General features: G+C 55.3%; 1 protein-coding gene across 1 annotated transcript; it reads left to right on the forward strand.

Annotated features, from left to right (window-relative positions):
- The first annotated feature begins 415 nt into the window (after window positions 1-415).
- On the forward strand, window positions 416-17,688 carry CSF2RA (colony stimulating factor 2 receptor subunit alpha). The gene is given in 13 exon segments (XM_058713403.1): window positions 416-1,467; window positions 1,469-1,511; window positions 5,621-5,722; window positions 6,586-6,728; window positions 7,736-7,859; window positions 10,223-10,352; window positions 10,447-10,619; window positions 12,082-12,215; window positions 13,367-13,396; window positions 13,813-13,948; window positions 15,102-15,198; window positions 17,103-17,184; window positions 17,471-17,688. Coding segments are annotated over 13 exon segments (1,377 nt in total). The 5' UTR covers window positions 416-1,380; the 3' UTR covers window positions 17,567-17,688.
- Window positions 17,689-21,359: the final 3,671 nt, after the last annotated feature.

Below are 21,359 nucleotides of genomic sequence, written 5' to 3' on the forward strand. Positions count from 1 at the left end.
GACGTGCGGAGGGTGGGCAGGTGTCCCAGCAGCCTCATGCGGCCACGCGCGCGAAGGATCACAAAACGCACCCCGAGCCGTCAGCCTGCACTCGGGGACACGTGCTTGTGCACACGGCTGCTGGACGGGAGGGGGTCACACCCCAGGTCAGCTCTCCAAGAGCGCGGACAAGCCGAGGCTTCCACTGACCGCGGCCAGGGGTCCCGACTGTATGGAATGAGCCCGCATCACAGGAAGGGGGCGGGCGCTGAGCAGAAAAGGGAAGTGTCGGCTGACATGCCCCTGCAGTGCAATCACGGTCCTCACTTTCTGACACGGCCCAGAGCCGCCTGAGACAGCGGCCAGATGGCAGACCGCCGGGAAACAGAGAGAGAAAGCAGGTGGCCAGCGCGGAGGCTGGAGCCCTGGGGTAAGGCGGGTTGCTTCCCTGTCTGAGTCTCCGACGCGCCTTGTCACCGTGGTACCTGTTCCTGCCGCTGGCCGCTGACACTGGCCATCAGGGAGCACCTGAGGGGGAGGAATGGGAAAATCCGGATGGGGGGCCCCCGCGCAGAGGGGGGGAAATTCCAACAGCACGTGGGCGCGGTGTCGGAGGGTCTGAATTAGCCTCAGGGATGGATGAGCCCGCTTGCACCGGGACCAGGCTGAGCCCCCCGTGCAAGGCTGTGCGTGGGGATCCCGGAAACCACTCTGGACTTACTCTGGAGGCTTGGATGCGCTCAGAAGTGCCATGTACAGACGGTCTTCCATACGGGCAACGGTGCTTCCCGGATCCTGGGGATACACGTTCCTGACGGTCGCTCACGTCAAAGCCCCCGGCAAGCAAGTGCAGATCTGCCGGCCGGCCTGGGTAGCAGGTGTCTCTGGGGACGACGACGTGGTGACGGAGCGCGTCCGCGTCTGGTGACAACCGAGAGAAGACGGGAAAGTTGGGTAGGCAGTGGACGCAAAGGAGGGCAGTGCTATGTGGTCACCATTCATTGGAGACACGCAGCCCGGGCGGATCCAGGTTGGCAGGAGGGATGTGAGTAGTGTCGAGCAGTGGGCACGGGGTCCCCCTTTTGGGGGGTCGAGGACGCCCCGGCTCAGGTGGGGAGGATGCCTGAACGTTGCCGATGCGCGAAATGCTGTGGAACCGTAGGCGTTGAAAGGGTGGATTTTATACCGTCTGTGTTTTGCCTGTTTTTAAAAATCAAGGCAAAGATAAACTCAAGGAAGCACGGGATCCTACCCCCCTGCCCCGCCGGATGGCGTTTTCCCATCCGGTGGAGTGAGGCCGGCAGGAGCTGCCCCCCAGGACGGGCGTGAGCGGGGAAACCAGGAACCCTGTGGGAGGTGCCTACGCTCACCACACCAGGCACCTGAGACATCACGGCACCAATGACTTCACGCTTCACCGCAATGTCCTCCACGGGGACTGTCGGCATCGTCGGCCAAGAGCCGCACAACGTGACTAACCATCTAGTCAAAAAGAGCAACCCTCCCGTGGGTCCCCTGCCCGCCACCCTTGGGTATGAAAGAACCCAGTTGTTTGCTTTTGGGTTTTTCTTTTTTTTCCTTCATCCAGTTTACAGAAGTTGATGGTTTTGCTCCATCACCATGAGCAAGAAGAAGCAGGCAGGGGTCAGTGCAGAGGAAGCAGAATGGGGAACAGGTCCAGGCGTGGGCAAATTTCGGTGCAGTAATTCAGGGCGGCGGGTGAACCGGGGCGGTGGGGCGGGCGTCCATCCACAGGCACCTGCTGGGTGTGCAGCCCCCAAGCAGGTGGTATGGGAGGCTGGAAAAAGGAGGAGCAACGCGGACTCGAGACGTTTATGGGGGTGAAGGGAAAACAAGCCTGGGAAGGCCTGGGTGGAGCAGGGTTCAGCTTGCAGACGGAGGAAGCCGGAAGGTCGCCATAGCTCTGGACTGCTAGGTGCGGGGGAGGCCGGGAAGTTGGGACAGGTCTGGTCCCCGCTTTCATTTCCTCTTTTATAGCAAGTGTGGTGCCCTGCGGGCAGGGTGGGCTCTGGGAGGTTGGGAGGCAGGAATTTGAGGCCGGGGGCGGCTCCCCAGGTGCACGGTGGCTCAGGTGTGCACCCCTGACGTGTGGGGAGCTGGCTGGATTCTGCACCGTTGGGCTCCAGCCAGAGAAAGTGGTGCACAGCAGGGGAGAAGGGGCTGGGGCACCTAGAAGAGTCCTCAGTAGGCAGGCCGCCTGTCACTGCACAGAGTGAGTGGGGAAGGAGGCAGGCGGTGAGGAATGATCCCCCACAGCTCAGAGGTCTGTGGGGCAGGGAGCAGTGAGGCGGGGGCCTGTAGCTCCTACAGAGGGAGGAGCCCCTGGGTGGGGCTGGACGTGGGGGAGAGAGGAGCCCAGATGTGCTGAACTGGCCATGCGTGGGAGGGAGACAGGAGAGGGAGCTTAAAGGGGGCCCAGGGGGAGAGGAAGAGAGCCCATGAAGAGAGGGACCAGCTGGATGGAGGCAGCCAGAAAGCAGACACTGGACTAAATGGGGAAAGGACTTGGTGAGAGAGAGGGAGGGAGGGGGGAAAAAGGAGGGAAGAAAGAAGGGACAAAATGAAGGAAGGAAGGAATGAAGGGAAGAGGAGGGAGGGAGGGAGGGAGGAAGGCAAGGAGGGAGGAAGGGAGGAAGGAAGGAAAGAAGAAGGAAGGAATGAAGGAAGGAAGGTAGGAAGGGAGGGAGGGAAGGAGGGAGGGGGGAAGGGAAGGAAGGAAGGAAAGAAGGGAGGGAGGGAAGGAAGGAAGGAAAGAAGGAAGGAAGGTAGGAAGGGAGGGAGGGAAGAAGGGAGGGAGGAAGGGAAGGAAGGAAGGAAAGAAGGGAGGGAAGGAAGGAAGGAAGGAAGGAAGGAAGGAAGGAAGGAAGGAAGGAGGGAAAGAAGGAAGGAAGGAAAGAAAGTGGAAAGGATGCAAGGAGGGAGGGAAGAGAAATGGGAAGGAAGAAAGGAAATTTGTGGCTATCTGTTCTGTCAGCACCCAGGGAGCTAATACACCAAGAATAAAGAGAGAGTGTTTAGAAAAGATAGAAAACATAAACGATTAACACAAGGAAATTACAGAAAACACCATCATGTGTGGTAAGAGAGAGAGAGGAACCTCCAAGGAAAGATAAGGAGTTAAAAGGATGAGGTCATAGGGAACACAAAGGCAGGAAGAAACAGCAGAGGCAGTTAGTGGCTGAGAGGGAGAGAAATACTTAGAGACCTAAGACCCTCGTTACAACTCACAAGTGACAACAACAATCACCAAGGAACCAACCCCAGCAAAAATACCACCAGGGAGATGGTGGGCAGACCACAAGACCCCACCCCAAACCCAAGCGTAGCATCAGGTGTTCTCTGTTGAGTGCAGCTTTATGTGACCAGATCCCTTTGCTTTTGTCCTTACGTGTTGAAAAAGTTTTTAATAGACTTTGTTTTTTTTTAAGAGCAGTTTTAGGTTTACAGAAACATTTAAGTCAAAATTAAGGGATTCCTATATATGTCCTTCCCCTTGGACCTCGTCTCCCCCATTATTAATATTTGGCATCAGTGTGGCACAGCTGTTATAATTGATGGACCAATATTGATACATGATTATTGATTAAAGTCCACGGTTTACATTAGAGTAACTCTTGGTGTTGGACATTCTTTGAGTTTGGACAGATGTGTAACAACATGGATCCACCGTTATAGGATGATAACAGAGTAGTTTCACTGCCCTAAAAATCCTGTGTGCCCCACCTGCCCATCTGTCCCTCCCCCAACCCTGAAGACTGCTCACTTTTTTCTGTCTCTATACTTTTTCCTTTTCCAGAATGTCATAGAGTTGGAATCATACAGGACGTATCATTTTCTTTTAAATTTATTTTTTTTTCAACGTTTTTTATTTATTTTTGGGACAGAGAGAGAGACAGAGCATGAACGGGGGAGGGGCAGAGAGAGAGGGAGACACAGAATCGGAAACAGGCTCCAGGCTCCGAGCCAACAGCCCAGAGCCTGACGCGGGGCTCGAACTCACGGACCGCGAGATCGTGACCTGGCTGAAGTCGGACGCTTAACCGACTGCGCCACCCAGGCGCCCAGGACGTATCATTTTCAAGCTGCCTTCTTTCACTTAGTAAATCATTTAGGCTCCTCCATATCTCTCTGTGCACTTACCCCTTTTTATTTTCCTCTTTTATGTTTACACACCCCTTTCGATAGTTGCAAAACTCAAGTTTTTAAAAAAAGAAGTTAAAAAAAAAAAGAGAAACCTCAAAATATTTTTATTACCACAATGGAAACCTGACCTATCATTTCTTTTTCTACTCGCCCCAAATCCATTCTGATTATTAAGACAGAATCAGAGTGTGTGTCAACTATACTCCTATTAAAAACATTTTGGAGGCGCCTGGTGGATCAGTCGGTTAAGCGTCTGACTTTAGCTCAGGTCATGATCTCACAGTCTGTGAGTTCGAGTCCCACGTCGGGCTCTGTGTTGACAGCTCAGAGCCTAGAGCCTGCTTTGGATTCTGTGTCTCCCTCTCTCTCTGTCCCTCCCCTGCTCGTGCTCTGTGTCTGTGTCTGTCTCTGCCTCTCAAAAATAAACAGCAAAAAAAATTTTTTTAGTTAAAAATGTTTTAATACAAATTAGAAAATTAAAATGATATGAACCAAACAAGAGTCAGCGCAATGAGAGAGTAATAAAAGTGTGTGTGATTTTTCTCCCAAGAACTGTGACATATCGGGTGTGGCTTCAAGACTCATCTGGACCATGAGTCAAGCCTCATCAACATGGCGGACGTGTGAATTTGCAGGGTAGATTCGCGGGGCACTGGTAAATCTCCATCCACGCTCTGCGGGGAGATCATTTTGTAACCTGCCTCTCACAGGAAGCTCATTCTGGAGAAGAGAGAAGTCAGTGAGTGGGTTCCTGGTTTCTTGGTCATGCGGGATCTCGAGTAGGTGGACAGCCCAGGCCATTCTCTGCACGTGGAACTGAAATCCATTTCTTTGACAAATGAAGGCGTAGCCTGGGGAAGGGCTTGGGGAGCCTGCGTTCCACCCGGACCCCGGTCAGAGACGGTCCAGACGTGTCCGGGAGGCAGAGTATGTGGAGCCAGGACCTCACTCACAGTCCAGCAGTCTGGGAACCACCCTGACTCTCTGTCTCCACTGTTGTTTTGTGCGCAACATGGCCATCAAGTTGGTGCCCATCCTGGACTCAGCCCTGAGCCCTAGGGAGTGAGTGGGTCTTGGTTCCTGTGGTGGACACAATAACATGCCCAGAGACGTGTCCATCTTGATGTCAGCATGGTGGACGTCGTCATAAGGGCCCCGCGGACGTCTATCTCCTCCACTAGATTACAGACGGGAATGATGCCAGAGCATGTGGTCAACTCACCGCAGGGACACAGAGGACACAGGGTGGGCTGGAGCCCGTGTCCAGGCTGCAGGCCAGGCCCTCGGTTCTGGGGGCCCCCTGAGACCGGTTGTAACCTGCAGTGACCCCAGGCAGACCAGTGGGCTGGCCATCAGCCTGGGGATGGTCCTGTGGTTTTCCCCCGGAGCATCCCCCTGGGGAATCCTGTCTGGGTCCTCCTGCCGAGACCCCTCGTGAGAGCTGATTTCCTCACAGTGTGACTGTCCCTCCTTCCAGGGCTTCCTCGTCCTCCCAGCCGCCCCCTGGGACCCTTGGCCATGACCATCCTGTTCTGCATGCTGCTGGACCCAGCGTTACCCCTGACTCAGGAGCACCAGGGTAAGGACGCGAAGCTGTCTGACCCTTTTCTGCCCGCCTCATTCTGCGTCCTGTGTCCCTGGGGACACGTCCTGACACATGAGGTCTCTGGGTCCTTACGCACCTTACACGCCTGCACAAAGTGTGTGCTGTCCAGCCTGGCCCCTGCCGTGTGTGTTGCACGTGATGCTGGTGAGGTCTGCTCACTCCGGAGTGCCCTGGGTCCAGGGCTGTGCACAAGCTGGCTGGACGTGTTGTCAAAATGCATCCGTGTTGTCAGAGTTCTGTTGACCGTCAAAGACTTTCTCGGCTGCGTTATGTCAGGGATTTGATCACTAACTGACACATTCCCTGCTTTCTGACACAAGTTCTGCCTTAGGACCAACCGGAGGAAGCCCGATGCGCTGTCCTAACGTATCACAGGGGCACCCCGCTTCTAGGGAGTCACGTGATCTCCCCCACACCCACAGCCTCTGCTCAGCGCACAACCGAATGGCCCCGCTTGTCCACTGTGAAACCTGCCCTCCCCTCTGTCCGCCCTTGAGTCTCTGACAAGTGCCGCCGATGGTGGCCGACTCCCTCACTGTGCTGAGCTCTCAGTAAAAATAGTCTCTGCTGGTTCTCACTTGGTTGGTCTTGGCTCAAGTACACGGTAGGCGTCCTCACATGGAGAAAAGGCACGGAGATCCAGGCAGGAAGGGGAGATGGGAGCGGGGCAGATTCTCAGGATGTGCCAATGCCCTGGGACCACCTGGGGTGGGACAGGGGAAGGGCACAGCATGTCCCAGCCTTGATCTTTGCTTACAAGATACGGGATGGGTCAGCGGGTGGGGAGTGACGATGGGAAAAGGGCAACTTCTGAATCCGGTGGCTACGTCTTTCAGATGTTCCAACCACGGAATGGGTCCCCAGTCTAAATATGAAGTTTGACCCAAGGACAATGGAACTGAGTTGGGACTGCAAAGAAAACACTACCTACCTCGAATGTGTGATGATCCACAAGGAGAAAGGAGAGATCAGAAAAAAGGTAAGATGATTTGATAAAGTCATCTGGTATCCTTCACGAGGCTCTCTTCACGTTAGCAATAAGGCTACAGCAGGTGGGAATGGACAGCATGGGTATGACGTTGGGACACATCATGGTTCTAAATGTACCAGGGAGATAAGGGCTGGCCCGTGTCCAAAAGGTGCCTGGGGGCCCGATTCCCTGGGGGACTTAGCAACTCCTTGGAAAATGTCTTACCCCAAAAGGAAAGGGAGGGCGGGGCTCCCCAGAAAGGATGCCCAGCTCAAAGCTCCTATGAGGTTAGACCTGTCACAGGCTGTAGGGTGGGACCCTTGGGGATGATCACCCACCCAAAGAGGGCGAAATGAGACAATCTGGTGGGATGCGGGACCCAGGGCCACAAGGGAAGATTCTGATCGGGAACCCGAAGGTGCCCAGAATTTCCAGGGGGCACTTTCCGGGAGACGGAATGTCCAACAACAGTGATCAGGGGGAAGACATGTGGCTTATTCTGTGATTTTCAGGCTTTGGTGTCCCATCAGAGGGTGTTGCTTAGGGGAACCACTGTCCTCCCAGCAGAAACTGCAGCCTTTTGCCCGGTGGATCTATCCAAACTCATCCACACGGCGGACTTAATCCCAAGAAAGACATAGCATTAGTCCCGAGTGTTCGATGAAAACAAGGTCGCAAGGCTCACCAGATACAATGGTAACATGAAGCCTGTGACTGTATGAGGGGTTTGAGACAGGACAAGAAAACTCCCCCGCCTGGACCCCACTGAGCCAGAATCTGCATTTTAACCGGATGTCTGGTGACTGAGGGTCCCAGTGAAAGAAGGCCTCTGTTCCCGCCTTCTAAACAACACTATACACTGCAGGGTTGAGGTCCCACCTACATGTTGGCACGCCAACACCCACCCAGAGAGTGTGCATGGGTGGTGGTGACTTCACGGGGTCAGTGGATGAACAAACGACATCCAGATGAGAAGAAAAAATTTCCTAATGCGCTGACTGGTTGCGTCTTTTTAGCCCAAGAACAAAGACTGTCACTGCAACTTTTCCCATGATTCTCTTCATGGGGGAATCACGTTCGTGGTTAAAGTAAATAGCACCCAAGGACCGATTCCAGAAAAACTGGTCTACGCTAACCCAGGTAGGGAAAACATCACAGTGATCCTTCTGGACATCATTACCCTCAAGGCATGCCCAATTTTGTCTTTCTTGTCTGACTTTGCTCACTTAGCATACATAACACCTTCTTTTTGTAACGGAATACTACTCCATCGTGTGTATACACCACATCTTCTATATCCATCCATTCAGCAACACCGTTTAGGCTGTGTCCACACGTTGGCTATTGTGAATCATAATGAATGATGATTCACATTATTGTGAATGTGTGCCATAATGAACATGGGGGTGTGTATACCTTTTGGGGATCCAGATTTCGTTTCCTTTCGGTATAGACCCAAAAGTAGGGATTGCTGGGCCATATGAGAATTCTGCGGTGAATAGAGAAACTTCCTAATTTTTCCACAGTGGCTGCAGTCACTCACATTCCCACCAGCAGTGCACAGGGTTCCCTGTTGCCCACACCCTCCCCAGTATTTATCTCTCCTCTTTTTCATAATAGCCATTTAGCGGGTGTGAGACGACAGCTCCTTGTGGCTTTGATTCGCATTTCTTTGATGATGAGTCATGTGGAGTATCTTCCAACGTAGCCGTTGGCCATCTGTGTATCTTCTTCTGAAAAATGTCTATTCAGGTCCTTTGCCCTATTCAGGTTGTTTCAGTTTGGGGGGGTCTTGTGTTTGTTTGTTTTCTTTTGTTGTTTTCTCCTTCTCCTCCTCCTCCCACTTCTCCTCCTCCTCCTCCTTCTTCTCCTTCTCCTCCCAAACCCAGAGTCAAATGTTTAATGGACTGAGCCACCCAGGCGCCCCTTATCTGTGTGTTCTTAAATTTTCTTCATCAATGTCGGATAATATTCAGTATACACATCTTTCACCTTCTTGGTTCAGTTTATTCCTAAGTATTGTATTCCTTTTGTTGCTATCAGAACAAAGGGATTATTTCCTTTTTTAAATTTTTCTTATTTTTTTTTAAATTTTTTTAACGTTTTATTTATTTTTGAGACAGAGAGAGACAGAGCATGAACGGGGGAGGGGCAGAGAGAGGGAGACACAGAATCTGAAACAGGCTCCAGGCTCTGAGCTGTCAGCACAGAGCCCGGCGCGGGGCTCGAACTCACGGACCGCGAGATCGTGACCTGAGCGGAAGTCGGACGCCCAACCGACTGAGCCACCCAGGCGCCCCTTATCTGTGTGTTCTTAAATTTTCTTCATCAATGTCGGATAATTTTCAGTATATACATCTTTCATCTTCTTGGTTCAGTTTATTCCTAAGTATTGTATTCCTTTTGTGGCTATCAGAACAAAGGGATTATTTCTTTTTAAATTTTTCTTATTTTTAAGTAATCTCTACACCCAATGTGGGGCTCAAACCCACAGTCCCAACATCAAGAGTCACATGCTGTACCAGCTGAGCCAGTCAGGCACCCTGGAATTATTTTCTTAATTCTCTTCCTAAACGGGTTGCCATTAGAGTGTACAAATACTGATTTTTGCATGCTGATTTTGTATCCTGCAACTTTATTACATTTATTTATTAGCTATAATAAAAGTGTTTTTGGGGGCACCTGGGTGGCTCGGTTGGTTGAGCGGCAGACTTTGGCTCAGGTCATGATCTCGCGGTTCGTGAGTTCGAGCCCCACGTCGGGCTCTGTGCTGAAAGCTCAGAGCCTGGAGCCTGCTTCCGATTCTGTGTCTCCCTCTCTCTGTCTGCCCCTCCTCTGCTCACGCTCTATCTCTCTCTGAAAAATAAATAAACATTAAAAAAAATTTAAATCGAGCTGGTGAGAGTGCCTACAGTAGACTCATTTCTTACCTTACAAGGTAAGCTTTCTGTTTTTTTCCATTGCTGTTAGCTATGGGCTTTTTACATCTGTCCTTTATTGTGTTGAGGCAAATTCTTTCTTTATGTATTTTATTGAAAGGTTTTTTTTTTTTCCAATCATGAATGGATACTGAATTTTTGGATATCGGGATGTGATTTTCTTTCCTTCCGTGTGTGTATGAGACTTTGGCTACAGGGTGATCCTGTCCTCATGAAATGAATTTGGGGGACACCTGGGTGGCTCAGTCTGTTAAGCGTGCGACTCTTGATTTCGGCTCAGGTCATGAGTTTGAGCCCTGCATCAGGCTTCCTTCTGACAGCACTGAGCCTGCTTGGGATTCTCTCTCTTCCTCTCTCTCTCTGCCCCTTCCCACCTCTCCCTCTCTCTCTCGAAATAAAAAGTAAATAAAACAAAATGAATTTGGAAGTGTTTCCTCTTCTTCTATTTTTTGGACGTGTTTAAGAAGGACTGGAACGAACTATTCTTTGAATGCTCGGTAGAGGCTCCAAGCATAAAGCCTGTGGTCCCCTTGCCCAGATTGTTTCCTTCTTGTGTCTTCTCAGGCGGCGAGGGCACCGCTGCCCAAAACTTCTCCTGTTTTATCTACAACGTGAACTTCATGAACTGCACTTGGGCGAAAGGTTGGGCTGCGCCTGATGACGTCCAATATTTCTTGTACATACAAGACTTTAAGTAAGTGTCGACCTTACGTAGGCGGCCTTGAAAAGCACAGGGCGGGAGGGGGGGGACGCCCTGACCGGTCTCCGAACAGCTTGGAATCTTGTAGGGAAAAAAGGGAAAGAGAGTGTCCTCATTACGTGACGGACTCAGGAACCCACGTCGGATGTCACCTGCACGATCTGTCGGGATTAACGTTCCGCAATTACTTCCTGGTGAACGGCACCAGCCGAGAGACGGCGGTCCAGTTTTTTGATACGATTTTGTCCTTGAAAAACATAGGTGAGAACCGCGTCCTCTGGGGTGAACCCATGCTTGGCAGGCGAGCTTGGGACAGGATTTGCCGGGACACCAGCCCGCGTTTCTTGGGGCTGCTGTTAGCACCTGGCCACAAACTGGGGGGGTTGGAAGAACGGAAATGTATTCTCTCGCAGCTCTGGAGGCCAGAGACCCCGAGTCGAGGTGTCCATACGGTTCCTTCCTTCTGGAAGGTGGCCGAGTAAGGGGGCCAGCACCCCTTCTACTCTGAACTCGGCGTGGTGAAAAGGTGTGGTGCCTCTGCCCCCCACCGCCCACCGGAGGAAGCCAGAGCCCCCCCCCCCAGGCCCCCACAGTGACGTCCCCAGCAGGGGGACATTCGGACCGGGAGGTGGCGGGAGGGGAATTCCGGCTCGCTTGTGGGCCTCCCCATGTGGTAGCGGGCACAGCCTTCTCTTGCCTTTTGGGGGGACCCCGTTGACAAATGGATGCCAGCTCACGTCTCCCCCAACCCCCTCTTGCAGAGCCACCTGTTGGGGGAGCTCTAGGTGGCCGCTGGGGCCCCTGGGACTGTCACAGCAGGACAAACGTCCCCTGGCCCAGACGTGGCCACCTTCCTTCCGAGGGAATCCCGACTTTTCTCTCTTCTTCCCCATGTTTCTAAGACTTTTATGTGACCCAGGAGGCCCCAAGATTATTGCAAACTTCAGCCCTGTGATACTGTGACTTCCGATCAGCCGCGCTGGGTCTCCCTCCCGGCTCTGTGGCCCAGGGCTGACCAGACCCTTTGAATTTCCCGGGGTCCAGAGCCGTGAATGTGTCTTTTGTTATGTTAACCAGGTGACCGCGGAAAGGCGCTCGCTCGGGGTGGGGGCCGGTTGCCAGGGTTACCAACCGCAGGATCGGTGGCTTTGAATTTTCAGTTCCCTCCTCTGACTTCGGCCAGGGGCGGCGGGGGGATGGGAGAGGGGCTGGGGGCCCCAAGGGGTAACGGTTTAAGGAGTCGTGTCTGCGTAAGGAAGGCTGCGTGCCTTCCCGAAAGGACTGGGACAGTCTTAGCAGTCTGTGCGGGTTTTCCGTGACGGAACGCGCCCCCTCCCACCTCCGGGGTTGAGGACCCAATGTGGCCCCCGGGAGGAGACACAGACCGCACGTCCCCAGCCTTGGCGCGACCCACCCCGCGGGGTATCCCTTCGCTGCTCGCCGGGTCAGGACGTGCGTCCTCTCCGCCCGGCTGTCCCCATAGTGGCCCCGTGTCCGCTCAGCCCCCCCCTGCGTCCCTCCTTCCCTCCCCCGGGGTTCCCGGGTCCCTCCCCGCAGCCGGCCACGCAGTCGCGCGTGCGCACCGCCAGCCCTGCCCACGCGCCCGCCCGCGGTCCCCTTTGGTGCTCCGGGGGACCCCTACCGGCTGCCCCTTGACGCCCGGCGGGCGGACCTGGGCCGGAGCCCCCGGGGCTCAGGGCCGTGACCTCGGCCCCCCTCGCAGAAATATACAGCCCGCCCAACAACGTCAGCGTCGACTGCAACCCGTCCCACTGCCAGATCCTCTGGGACCCGCCCAGGACCCGACACCCCTCGTCCGCCTGGGACTTCAAGTACCAGCTGCGCATCCAGAAACAGGTCAGTGCGCTCGGCCCCGGACCGGACGGCGTCGACCCGGAGGGCAGACCAGCGCCCCGCCCCCCGCCGCGAGGGCCCGGTGCGCGCGGCCCGGCAGCGATGGGTGAGGCGGGGCGGCGGGGCACAGGAGGACACGGTGCCCCCCGCGGGACGGTCACCTCGCGGCCGGTCCCAGGGCGAGGGGACACCCCGGCTGCTCCCCGAGCGCCGTCGGGGCTTGGAGGTGAGCAGGCCGAGGCGGGACGCACAGGCCCTGGCCGTCCACGCCGCCGGCACCCGCCTGGAGAAGGGGGTTCTTTCCTCCAGGACCGCCGGGCCCAGTGTAGACAAGGCAGGTTCGCTCCGCCACGACCACGGGAGGCCAGGGCGGGCAAGGCGGACTCTCTCTTCCTCATCAACGGAGACTCGGTATAGACAGGGGGGATGCTAGGCTCCATATGGACGTGCGCGCAGTGTAGACGGGGGACGCTAGGCTCCGTATGGACGTGCGCCCAGTGTAGACGGGGGACGCTAGGCTCCATATGGACCTGCGCGCAGTGTAGACAGGGGGACGCTAGGCTCCATATAGACGTGCGCGCAGTGTAGACAGGGGGACGCTAGGCTCCATATGGACGTGCGCGCAGTGTAGACAGGGGGGACGCTAGGCCCCATATGGACGTGCGCCCAGTGTAAACAGGGGGACGCTAGGCTCCATATGGACGTGCGCGCAGTGTAGACAGGGGGACGCTAGGCTCCATATGGACCTGCGCGCAGTGTAGACAGGGGGGACGCTAGGCTCCATATGGACCTGCGCCCAGTGTAGACAGGGGGAGCCCTCTCTCCACTTCCAGCTGCGACCAGTGTAGACAAGGGGGAGCCCTCTCTCCACATCCGCCTGTGCCCAGTGTAGACAAACTCGACCTCCAGCCCTTGCTTGGCCCCATCTGCCACTGGCTTGAACCCCAGGTGTGATCAGGCCCCGTTTCCCTCCGTGGACAAGTCCCACCCTCAGTCCCCACGTGACTCGGGGTGAAGGCAGCTCACAGGGACTCAGCCGTCCCCTGGGCCCCGGGGTGTGACCCTTGACCACACTCCCAGGGGACAACGTGTGAAAACTGTAAAAATGTGCCCAATGCAGAAAAGTACATCTAGTTCTGTTTGTTTTTTTCTAGGACAACAAGGAACACGCCGGAAATCAACTGGTGAGTTAAAACCCTGACCCAGAAGATTCCTGTGAGCGTGACCCAGATTTCTTCCTGCCAGACACCTGTAGTGGGTGGACGTCAACGTCCTTTATGGGGACGTTTCCTAAGTCCTAGGGACACTCTGACCTTCCGTATCGTCTTCTGTCCAATGGGGCTTAGCTCGGTCCCCGTCTCTGCTCCTGGCCCTTGTACCTGTTGAGTGATTTCTACTTGGGGGAGCCCCCGAGACCACGTGTTTCTAGACACTTCTGATGCTCGGCCCCGTGAGGGAGCGTGCTTCTGAACCTGTCAGCTGCCTCGGTGGGGCCGTTGGAAAGGCATTCCCCCCTGCCCGCTCCCCCCACCTCCTGCCCCAGCCCTTCTTTGCTGAACACAGGAGACCCTGCCTTGAAACTTTTCTCTTCTGTCCAAAGATCGACGTGACCGGCAAATCGGAAAATAAATACAACTTCCCGAGTCCAGAGCCCAGACCCAAGCACACTGTGACGATACGGGCCTCAGACGCACGGGGACAGCAGTGGAGTGCCTGGAGCCAGCCCGTGGAATTCGGTACGTGACCCAGGAGCGCCTCCGAATCCATCTGTTAGCCCGTCCCGTCTCCCTGGAGGCTCACGACCCAGGGGTTCCCGTGCGCTTGTCTCTGCTCCTTCAGAGGAAGGACAAAGGCCCCGCAGCCTCCTGAACCGGCCACCCCAGCCGGAAGGGGTCTCCTGGTCTGACACTTGTAGGGAGGCTTTGTTGAAGCCGTATGCCCGCAGAGAAAAAAAAAACCCATATGCCTGGAAATGCGTATGGTTGGGGGGGGTCCATTTGTATTTATTTTCTTATTTTTTAAATTTACTTATCTATTTGGTCCATTTCTATTTTATTTGGAAGTTAAAGTTTATTTGGTCCATTTTTATTTTATTTGGGAGGTTAAAATTTATTTATTTGGTCCATTTCTATTTTATTTGGGGATTTGAAATGTATTTACTTACTCATTTGGTTTGTTTTTTAGAAATTAATTAATTTTTTTGGTCTTTTTTTTTAAGTGTTTATTTTTTTATTTAAAAAAGTTTTTTTAATGTTTTTATTTATTTTTGAGACAGAGAGAGACAGAGCATGAGCAGGGGAGGGGCAGAGAGAGAGGGAGACACAGAATCGGAAGCGGGCTCCAGGCTGCGAGCTGTGAGCGCAGAGCCTGATGCAGGGGTTGAAGTCATGAACCCTGAGATCATGACCAGAGCCGAAGTCGGACGCTTAGCCGACTGAGCCACCCAGGAGCCCCTAAATGTTTGTTTATTTTTGAGAGACAGAGCAGGAGCAGGGGAGAGGCAGAGAGAGAGAGACACACACACAGAATCCAAAGCGGGCTGCAGGCTGTGAGCTGTCAGTGCAGAGCCTGATGCAGGGTTGAAGTCATGAACCGTGAGATCATGACCAGAGCTGAAGTCAGACGCTTAACCGACAGAGCCTCCCAGGCGTGCCTTTTTGGTCCCCTTTGAAATCGGTTTATCGCACCGTCAGAACACATTCTAGTGTGGACGGTGCAGAGGCCCCTTTGGCTCATGGACAGCTTTGCGGGAAGGCTTCGGGGTGGACAGTTGGCGGGTCTTCCGCCGCTCTGAGCCTTTCTCCTCCGCGGCCAGCCGGCGAGGGAATGACTGCCGTGTGTCCCCAGTCTGCCCTGAGGGGTACGAGGTGCGTCCCCCTGTCTCCCCAGGCTCCACACAAGCCACAGCCAGCTTTGTGCATGTCTATGTGCTCGTGGTCCTGGGGACCTTCGTCTGTGCCCTGATTCTCAGCTGCTTTGTGAAAAGGTAATTCCAGTGGTGGGTTGGATGGAGCTCACAGAGCCGGTGGTGTGCCCTCAGCAGGGGGCGGTGTAGACATGGCCAACGGGGGCCTCGTCGGGACCCCCGAGGGGCAGCCCCAGAGCCCCCCAGGGGCCCTACCGAGCCCACCCGTGCGCCCCCACCCTTCAGCCGGATGGGCGCTGGGGGCCCCCGACCTCAGCTTCTCTTTCTGCCAAAGCTTCCTGTCCCCGTGCGAGTCTCACCGAGGCCTCGGGGCCCAGCCGGCAGCATCCAGTCCACCCGCCTTTGCACGTGGGGAACGGGGGCTCCTGTGTGGGCAGCAGACGTGTGCCCTCGGCTCCAACAGGGTCTCAGGGCCCCTCACACGCGCCTCAGGATGAAAGGCACACGCAGAAAAGTTAATTCTCACCTACAGGCCGGTGCAGGGCACGGTTTGCGAACCTGGGGCATCTTCGCAGAGGGTGGCCCTCCTGCACGATGGGGGGACCCTCTGGGTGGCCTCCTGTGCCCAGCCCTCGATGGCCCCCCGCGTCCTGGCTGGGCATCCGGTGGCCGTTCCCCTCAGGATTGAGGCGCGTGGCCAACGGCACAGGACAAGGGGGGGCTGTCCCGGCCGGCTGAATACGGGGGCCGCATGGCACCCCCGTTGCCTAGGGACCCTGCACCTGGGAGCAGATGGGAACAGGGGCCACAGCCACCGGAACGGTCACAGAGCGCGTGCTTTACCCAAGGCACTTATCTTTGTGAAAAGCTGCTTGTGTTTCCTGTGGAAACAGGAAAAAATGACCATAAACCAGATGTCTTGAAACAACAGAAATGAATCATCTCCCAGCATTGGAGACAAGAGTCTGAGACCCAGACAGGGAAGGACCACTGAGATCCAGGAGGGGCAGGGCCGCTGAGATCGAGGCAGGGCAAGACCCCTGAGATCCAGGCAGGGCAGGTCCGATGAAACCCAGGAAGGGCAGGGCCGCTGAGATCCAGGCAGGGCAGGGCCACTGAGATCCAGGAGGGGCAGGGCTGCTGAGATCCAGGCAGGGCAGGGCCACTGAGATCCAGGAGGGGCAGGGCTGCTGAGATCCAGGGGGGGCAGGACCACTGAGATCCAGGCAGGGCAGGGCTGCTGAGATCCGGGGGGGGCAGGACCACTGAGATCCAGGCAGGGGAGGGCTGCTGAGATCCAGGGGGGGCAGGACCACTGAGATCCAGGCAGGGCAGGGCTGCTGCGATCCAGGAAGGGCAAGACCATTGAATCCAAGAGGGGCAGGGCCACTGAGATCCAGGAGGCACAGGACCACTGAGATCCAGGAAAGGCAGGAACACTGAGATCCAAGCAGGGCAGGGCCTCTGAGATCTAGGGGGGACAGGACCACTCAGATCCAGGCAGGGCAGGGACACCCGTCATTGGATTTAGGTTCCCTCATGCAGGATGAGCTCACATTAACTTGATTACATCTGCAAAGATAAAATTCCCAACAAGGTCCTGTTTCCAGGTGCCTGGACTCAGGACCTGAGTATATATTTTGGGGGGACAGCACTCAGCTGTTCAGGCTCAGATGCACAAATGAAGTCAGGCCGCTGGAAATAGTGCTGACCATAAACCCAGCTCGTGGACAGGAACCTGCCGGCTCGGAAAGCGTGCTCTCCAAGGTTGGAGGGACAGGGGGACATGTCCGGGGACCCCGGGCTACCCCAGGATGCCCGCGATGAGCCACATCCTCCAGTCCATCCCCGTACCCCAGGGACTCAGTCTCGTGTTTGCTCATTTCTCTGAGATTCGAGCCTTCAGTGAAATCGTTCCCCGGAACGTGGCTGTGGCTTCTCACACGGCAGGAGGACATGTCCCATGTCACAGATGGGTGAGGTTACATGCCGGTCTGTCCTTCACACGCTCCTTGTGTCCCCAGGTTGTTTGCATCAGAGACCTTATTCCCACGGATTCCGCACATCAAGGATAAATGGAGTGAGAACGTTCACACTGACCACCAGGTAGGTTGGGGGGGGGCAGCGAACCAGCACGGGGGGTGGGCAGTGAGCCTCCTTCCCCTCCCTTGGTCCCCAGGCTCGGTCCTGCCCCAGGACCTTTGCACGTGCCGGACCATATGCCTGGAGGCCCCTGTCCCAAGCCGTCCCATCAGGCGGTCCTTTCATGCCTCAGTCACAGGGCGGCCCCGCCCACCGGGCCCCCGGTTCCCATCCACAGCCCTCGGCCACCCGAGCCCTGCTCGCTGGGTTCCCGAAAACCCGACACCCCCGTCCTCCCTGTGCCCCCCAGATCATCTGGGAGAAATCCACCCCGGATACAGGAAAGATCGACCATGAAGAGATCCTAACCGTGGAGGAAGTCACCGTCGCCCCGGAGAGCGTGTGAACCACAAAGTTGCTTCCAGCCCCGGAATGTTCTGGAAGCCGTTTTGTCTTTTCATTGTTTGAACACTTATTTATACGGTGCTCTATTTTTTTACTTTAAAACAACGTGGTCTTTTGCAAGGATGCCTGTAGTCGGAGTTGAATGCCGTTGGGTCCTGACCCCATGACGCACCTTCCTTGACCCCTGGGGAGCAATGAGCCTTTCCCTCCCGTGGCTCAGGCGTCCACCTGCCAGCAGCCGGTGGGGCTGGGGCATGGCCTCTGACACACTTGTCCCGTGCGAACAGTGGCCTCCCTGTACAGTTACCATTTCAGGGTCCCGAGCGTAATCACCTGTAAGGGCCTCTTGGTCACAGAAGGTCACATGTTCACAGGCTTTGGGAGTCGGGTCGTGGACGTCCTTGGGGACGTTAGTCCACAACATGGGGGTCAGGACTTGGACACCTTCGTGTGCGGGCTTGGGAGGGAGGGGAGGGGACTTCCCTCAAAGATCCTGGCCGCACCTCTGCATCGTGACTTCTGAGAGGGCAAATCCTACGACCTGCAGGCCGCCCTGCGCACGTGAGGGTATGCGCCAGGAGAGCGTCTAATGCGGGCCTTCGTGAGACAACAGGGCACATCCAGGACTGGAAGTGAACGTGGCCGGGAAGGATGTCAGCTGCACGTACCCGGGGTGCCTGCAGAAGGTCTCCAAAGCCAGCAGGAGTGTCCCGTGGAAACCACGGCTTACCTCCGGGCTGGATTTGTTCATGAGGACAAAGCTAACGGGAGAGCAAGATATATGTGGAAAATGTATATACAGAGAGATACAGAGATAGATACAGGTAGATCCATATCGGAATATATACCCAGAAGAGACAGGAAAATATATACGTGGATACGTATGCACAAAGAGATACATATTTTCAGAAATACGTGTTGATATGTGTGCACAAAGATATATATTTGCAGAAATACGTGTGGATACACATGCACAAAGAGATATCTATTTGCAGAAATATGTGTGGATACGTATGCACAAAGAGATACATATTTGCAGGAATACCTGTGGATACGTATGCATGAAGAGATAGATGTTTGCAGAAATACATGTGGATATGTATGCACAAAGAGATACATATTTGCAGAAATATGTGTGGATACATATGCACGAAGAGATACATGTTTGCAGAAATATGTGTGTATATGTATGCACGAAGATATATATTTGCAGAAATACGTGTGGATACGTATGCACAAAGAGATACATGTTTGCAGAAATACGTGTGGATATGTATGCACGAAGAGATACATGTCTGCAGAAATTCGTGTGGATACGTATGCACGAAGAGATACATGTTTGCAGAAACACATCCGCACATATATACAAAAAGATACACACGAAGACGATACACAGATGGTTATCCAGGAATTGGCTCATGCGATGTCGATGGCGGGGCTGCTGAGGGTGAAACCTGCCGGGCAGGTGGGCATGTAGCAGGGGACATTCCAGACTTGAGGCAGAATTCCTTCTCTGGGAAACCTCAGGGTGTGCCCTTGAGGTCTTCGCCTGATTAGACGAGGCCCACCCCCCATGTGAACTAGCATCTCTTCAAATCAGCTGCTTGTGGATTTTTTGTCCCACCTACAAAACAGCCTGAGTGAGTGTTTGACTGAATAATGGGGACGGAGGGGGGCGCTGTTGCCCATCCATGTGATGCCCATCCACATGAAATGACCGTCACGGAACTATTTAAAGGGTGAACTCATCATGATGTGCTGTCCAGTGGGTCCCCTGTACCAGTCCTAGGTGACCCCCGCCAGGGCAGTGGGCACAGGCTCCCGACGGTAGTCCCCACCCCCAACCTGTGCCTTCCCACAGGCTCCTCTGGGCTCAGGCAGGCCAGCCCCGGGGGGAGGGGCTGGTGCAGACCTCCTAGTCCCGGCTCTTTGTTCCACAGCAGCTCCCAACACTCTTGGAGGAGTTCACGGCCGAGTCTCCGACTCACCCCACCTCACGGGTTCCCACAGGTGCTTCTCCATTCTGCCTCCCAAGCCTCCCTCTCCTATGACCCTGAGCATGTTTTAGAGTCACTTCCTGGATTCGCGAGCGGATGTGCTATCAGTCATTATCCTGCTAGTATGAATTTGGAAGCACGGGCCCAGACTCCCTGCATTTCGTTCTCATCTGGAAGCGTGGACGGTGTTGTGGGGAATCTAAACTCAGGAGGAGTCGCTGGCCATGATTCTTCCATTCCCCAACCAGCTAAGAGTTCTGGGCGACAGCCCTCTACCCCACTCCGTTATTCAATCAAACACTGAGGGGTGTTTTGTAGGTGGGACCAAAAATCCGCAAGCAGCTCACTTTAAGTAAAGAGAGGTGACGTCACATGGGGGGGGCCTCGTCTAATCAGGTGACGACCTCAAGGGCACATCCTGAGGTTTCCTGGAGAAGAAAACCCTAAGATGAGTCCCAGAGGAATACTTTCATGCTTCACACCTTGCAAAGGCTGTAGGCTGTGGGGACCGGCCAGCCGCAGGCTGGGGGTCAGAAGGACCAGAGTGGTGGCAGGGGCCAGGCCCAGACCTTGGGGTTTTCCTTGGAGGCGTGGTTCTCACAGCCCCGTTGTTCTTACAGGAGGGGCCACACCACTTGTGGGGAGGAAGGCTCCCTCGTGCCTGTGCTCCTGAGATAATGGTCTGGGGCCCACCTCGGCCCCCAGGGTCTCCCATGGTCAAGAGCGTCAGGCGAAGGCACCCGGGGGGGCTGAGCGGCTGGCGGGGGAGGGATCTGAGCCCATAGGGAGTTCACCCCCAGGAAATGAGACCTGGGGACACAGTGGCACTCATGGGAGGCCGTCTTGAGATCCAGGAGGGACAGGGCCACTGAGATCCAGGGGGCGCAGGGCCCCTGAGATCCAAGCAGGGCAGGGCTGCTGAGATCCAGGCAGGGCAGGGCCGCTGAGATCCAGGAGGGGCAGAGCGGCTGAGACTGAGGTAGGGCAGGACCACTGAGACCCAGGCGGGGGAGGGCCACTGAGATCCAAAGTGGGCAGGGCTGCTGAGATCCAGGAGGGGCAGGACCGTGCTCCCTCCAGAGGCTCCAGGGAAGGGTCCTTCCTGCCTCTTGCAGCTTCTGGGGCTCCCGGCATCCCTGGGCTTGTGGCCTCGTCCCTTCCGTGTCTGCCTTGGTTTTAATGTGGCTTCTGTCTGTGTCTGTGTCTCTTCTCTTGTAAGGTCCCCTGTCACTGGATTTAAGGCCACCCTGATCCAGGATGGGCTCTGTTTACATCCCTCATCACATCTGGAAAGACCCTGTTTCCAAATCAGGTCCCCGTCCCAGGTACCAGGAGCTAGAACAGGGACATATATTCTGGGGACACAAACCCCAGCCTTCTCGTGAGGACTCCCTCCCCCGTGGGTGAGTCCCCAAAGCCCCAGCCCGTCTCCAGCCACCCGTGGACCCCCTTGGCATACATGTCTTCGTATAAAGCCCACCTGGTTTTGGTAAAACTGTCATTTTCACATCGTCTTCAGCGTTTTCATAGACGCCAAGGTGGGGAGATCAGAGGCCAGAGAAGCAGGCGGGGGTGTGGGGGGGGTGGGGACGAGTCTTGTCCCTTCCGATTCATCCGCTGGGACTTGAGACGAAATATTTTCCAAGCTCGGACCCGCTGGTTTAAGCGCCAGCGGGTGTGGACAGGGAAACGTTTGTCTGTGAGGCCATCAGGGGCTGTGCGGGGGAGGGGGTGCATGGTTTCCTGCATTCGTCCGCACTGCATCCCAGCTTGGAACGTTCTGGCCGGTCTGCAGCC

This window comes from Neofelis nebulosa, chromosome X (assembly GCF_028018385.1).
Source record: "Neofelis nebulosa isolate mNeoNeb1 chromosome X, mNeoNeb1.pri, whole genome shotgun sequence".
Taxonomy (NCBI): domain Eukaryota; kingdom Metazoa; phylum Chordata; class Mammalia; order Carnivora; family Felidae; genus Neofelis; species Neofelis nebulosa.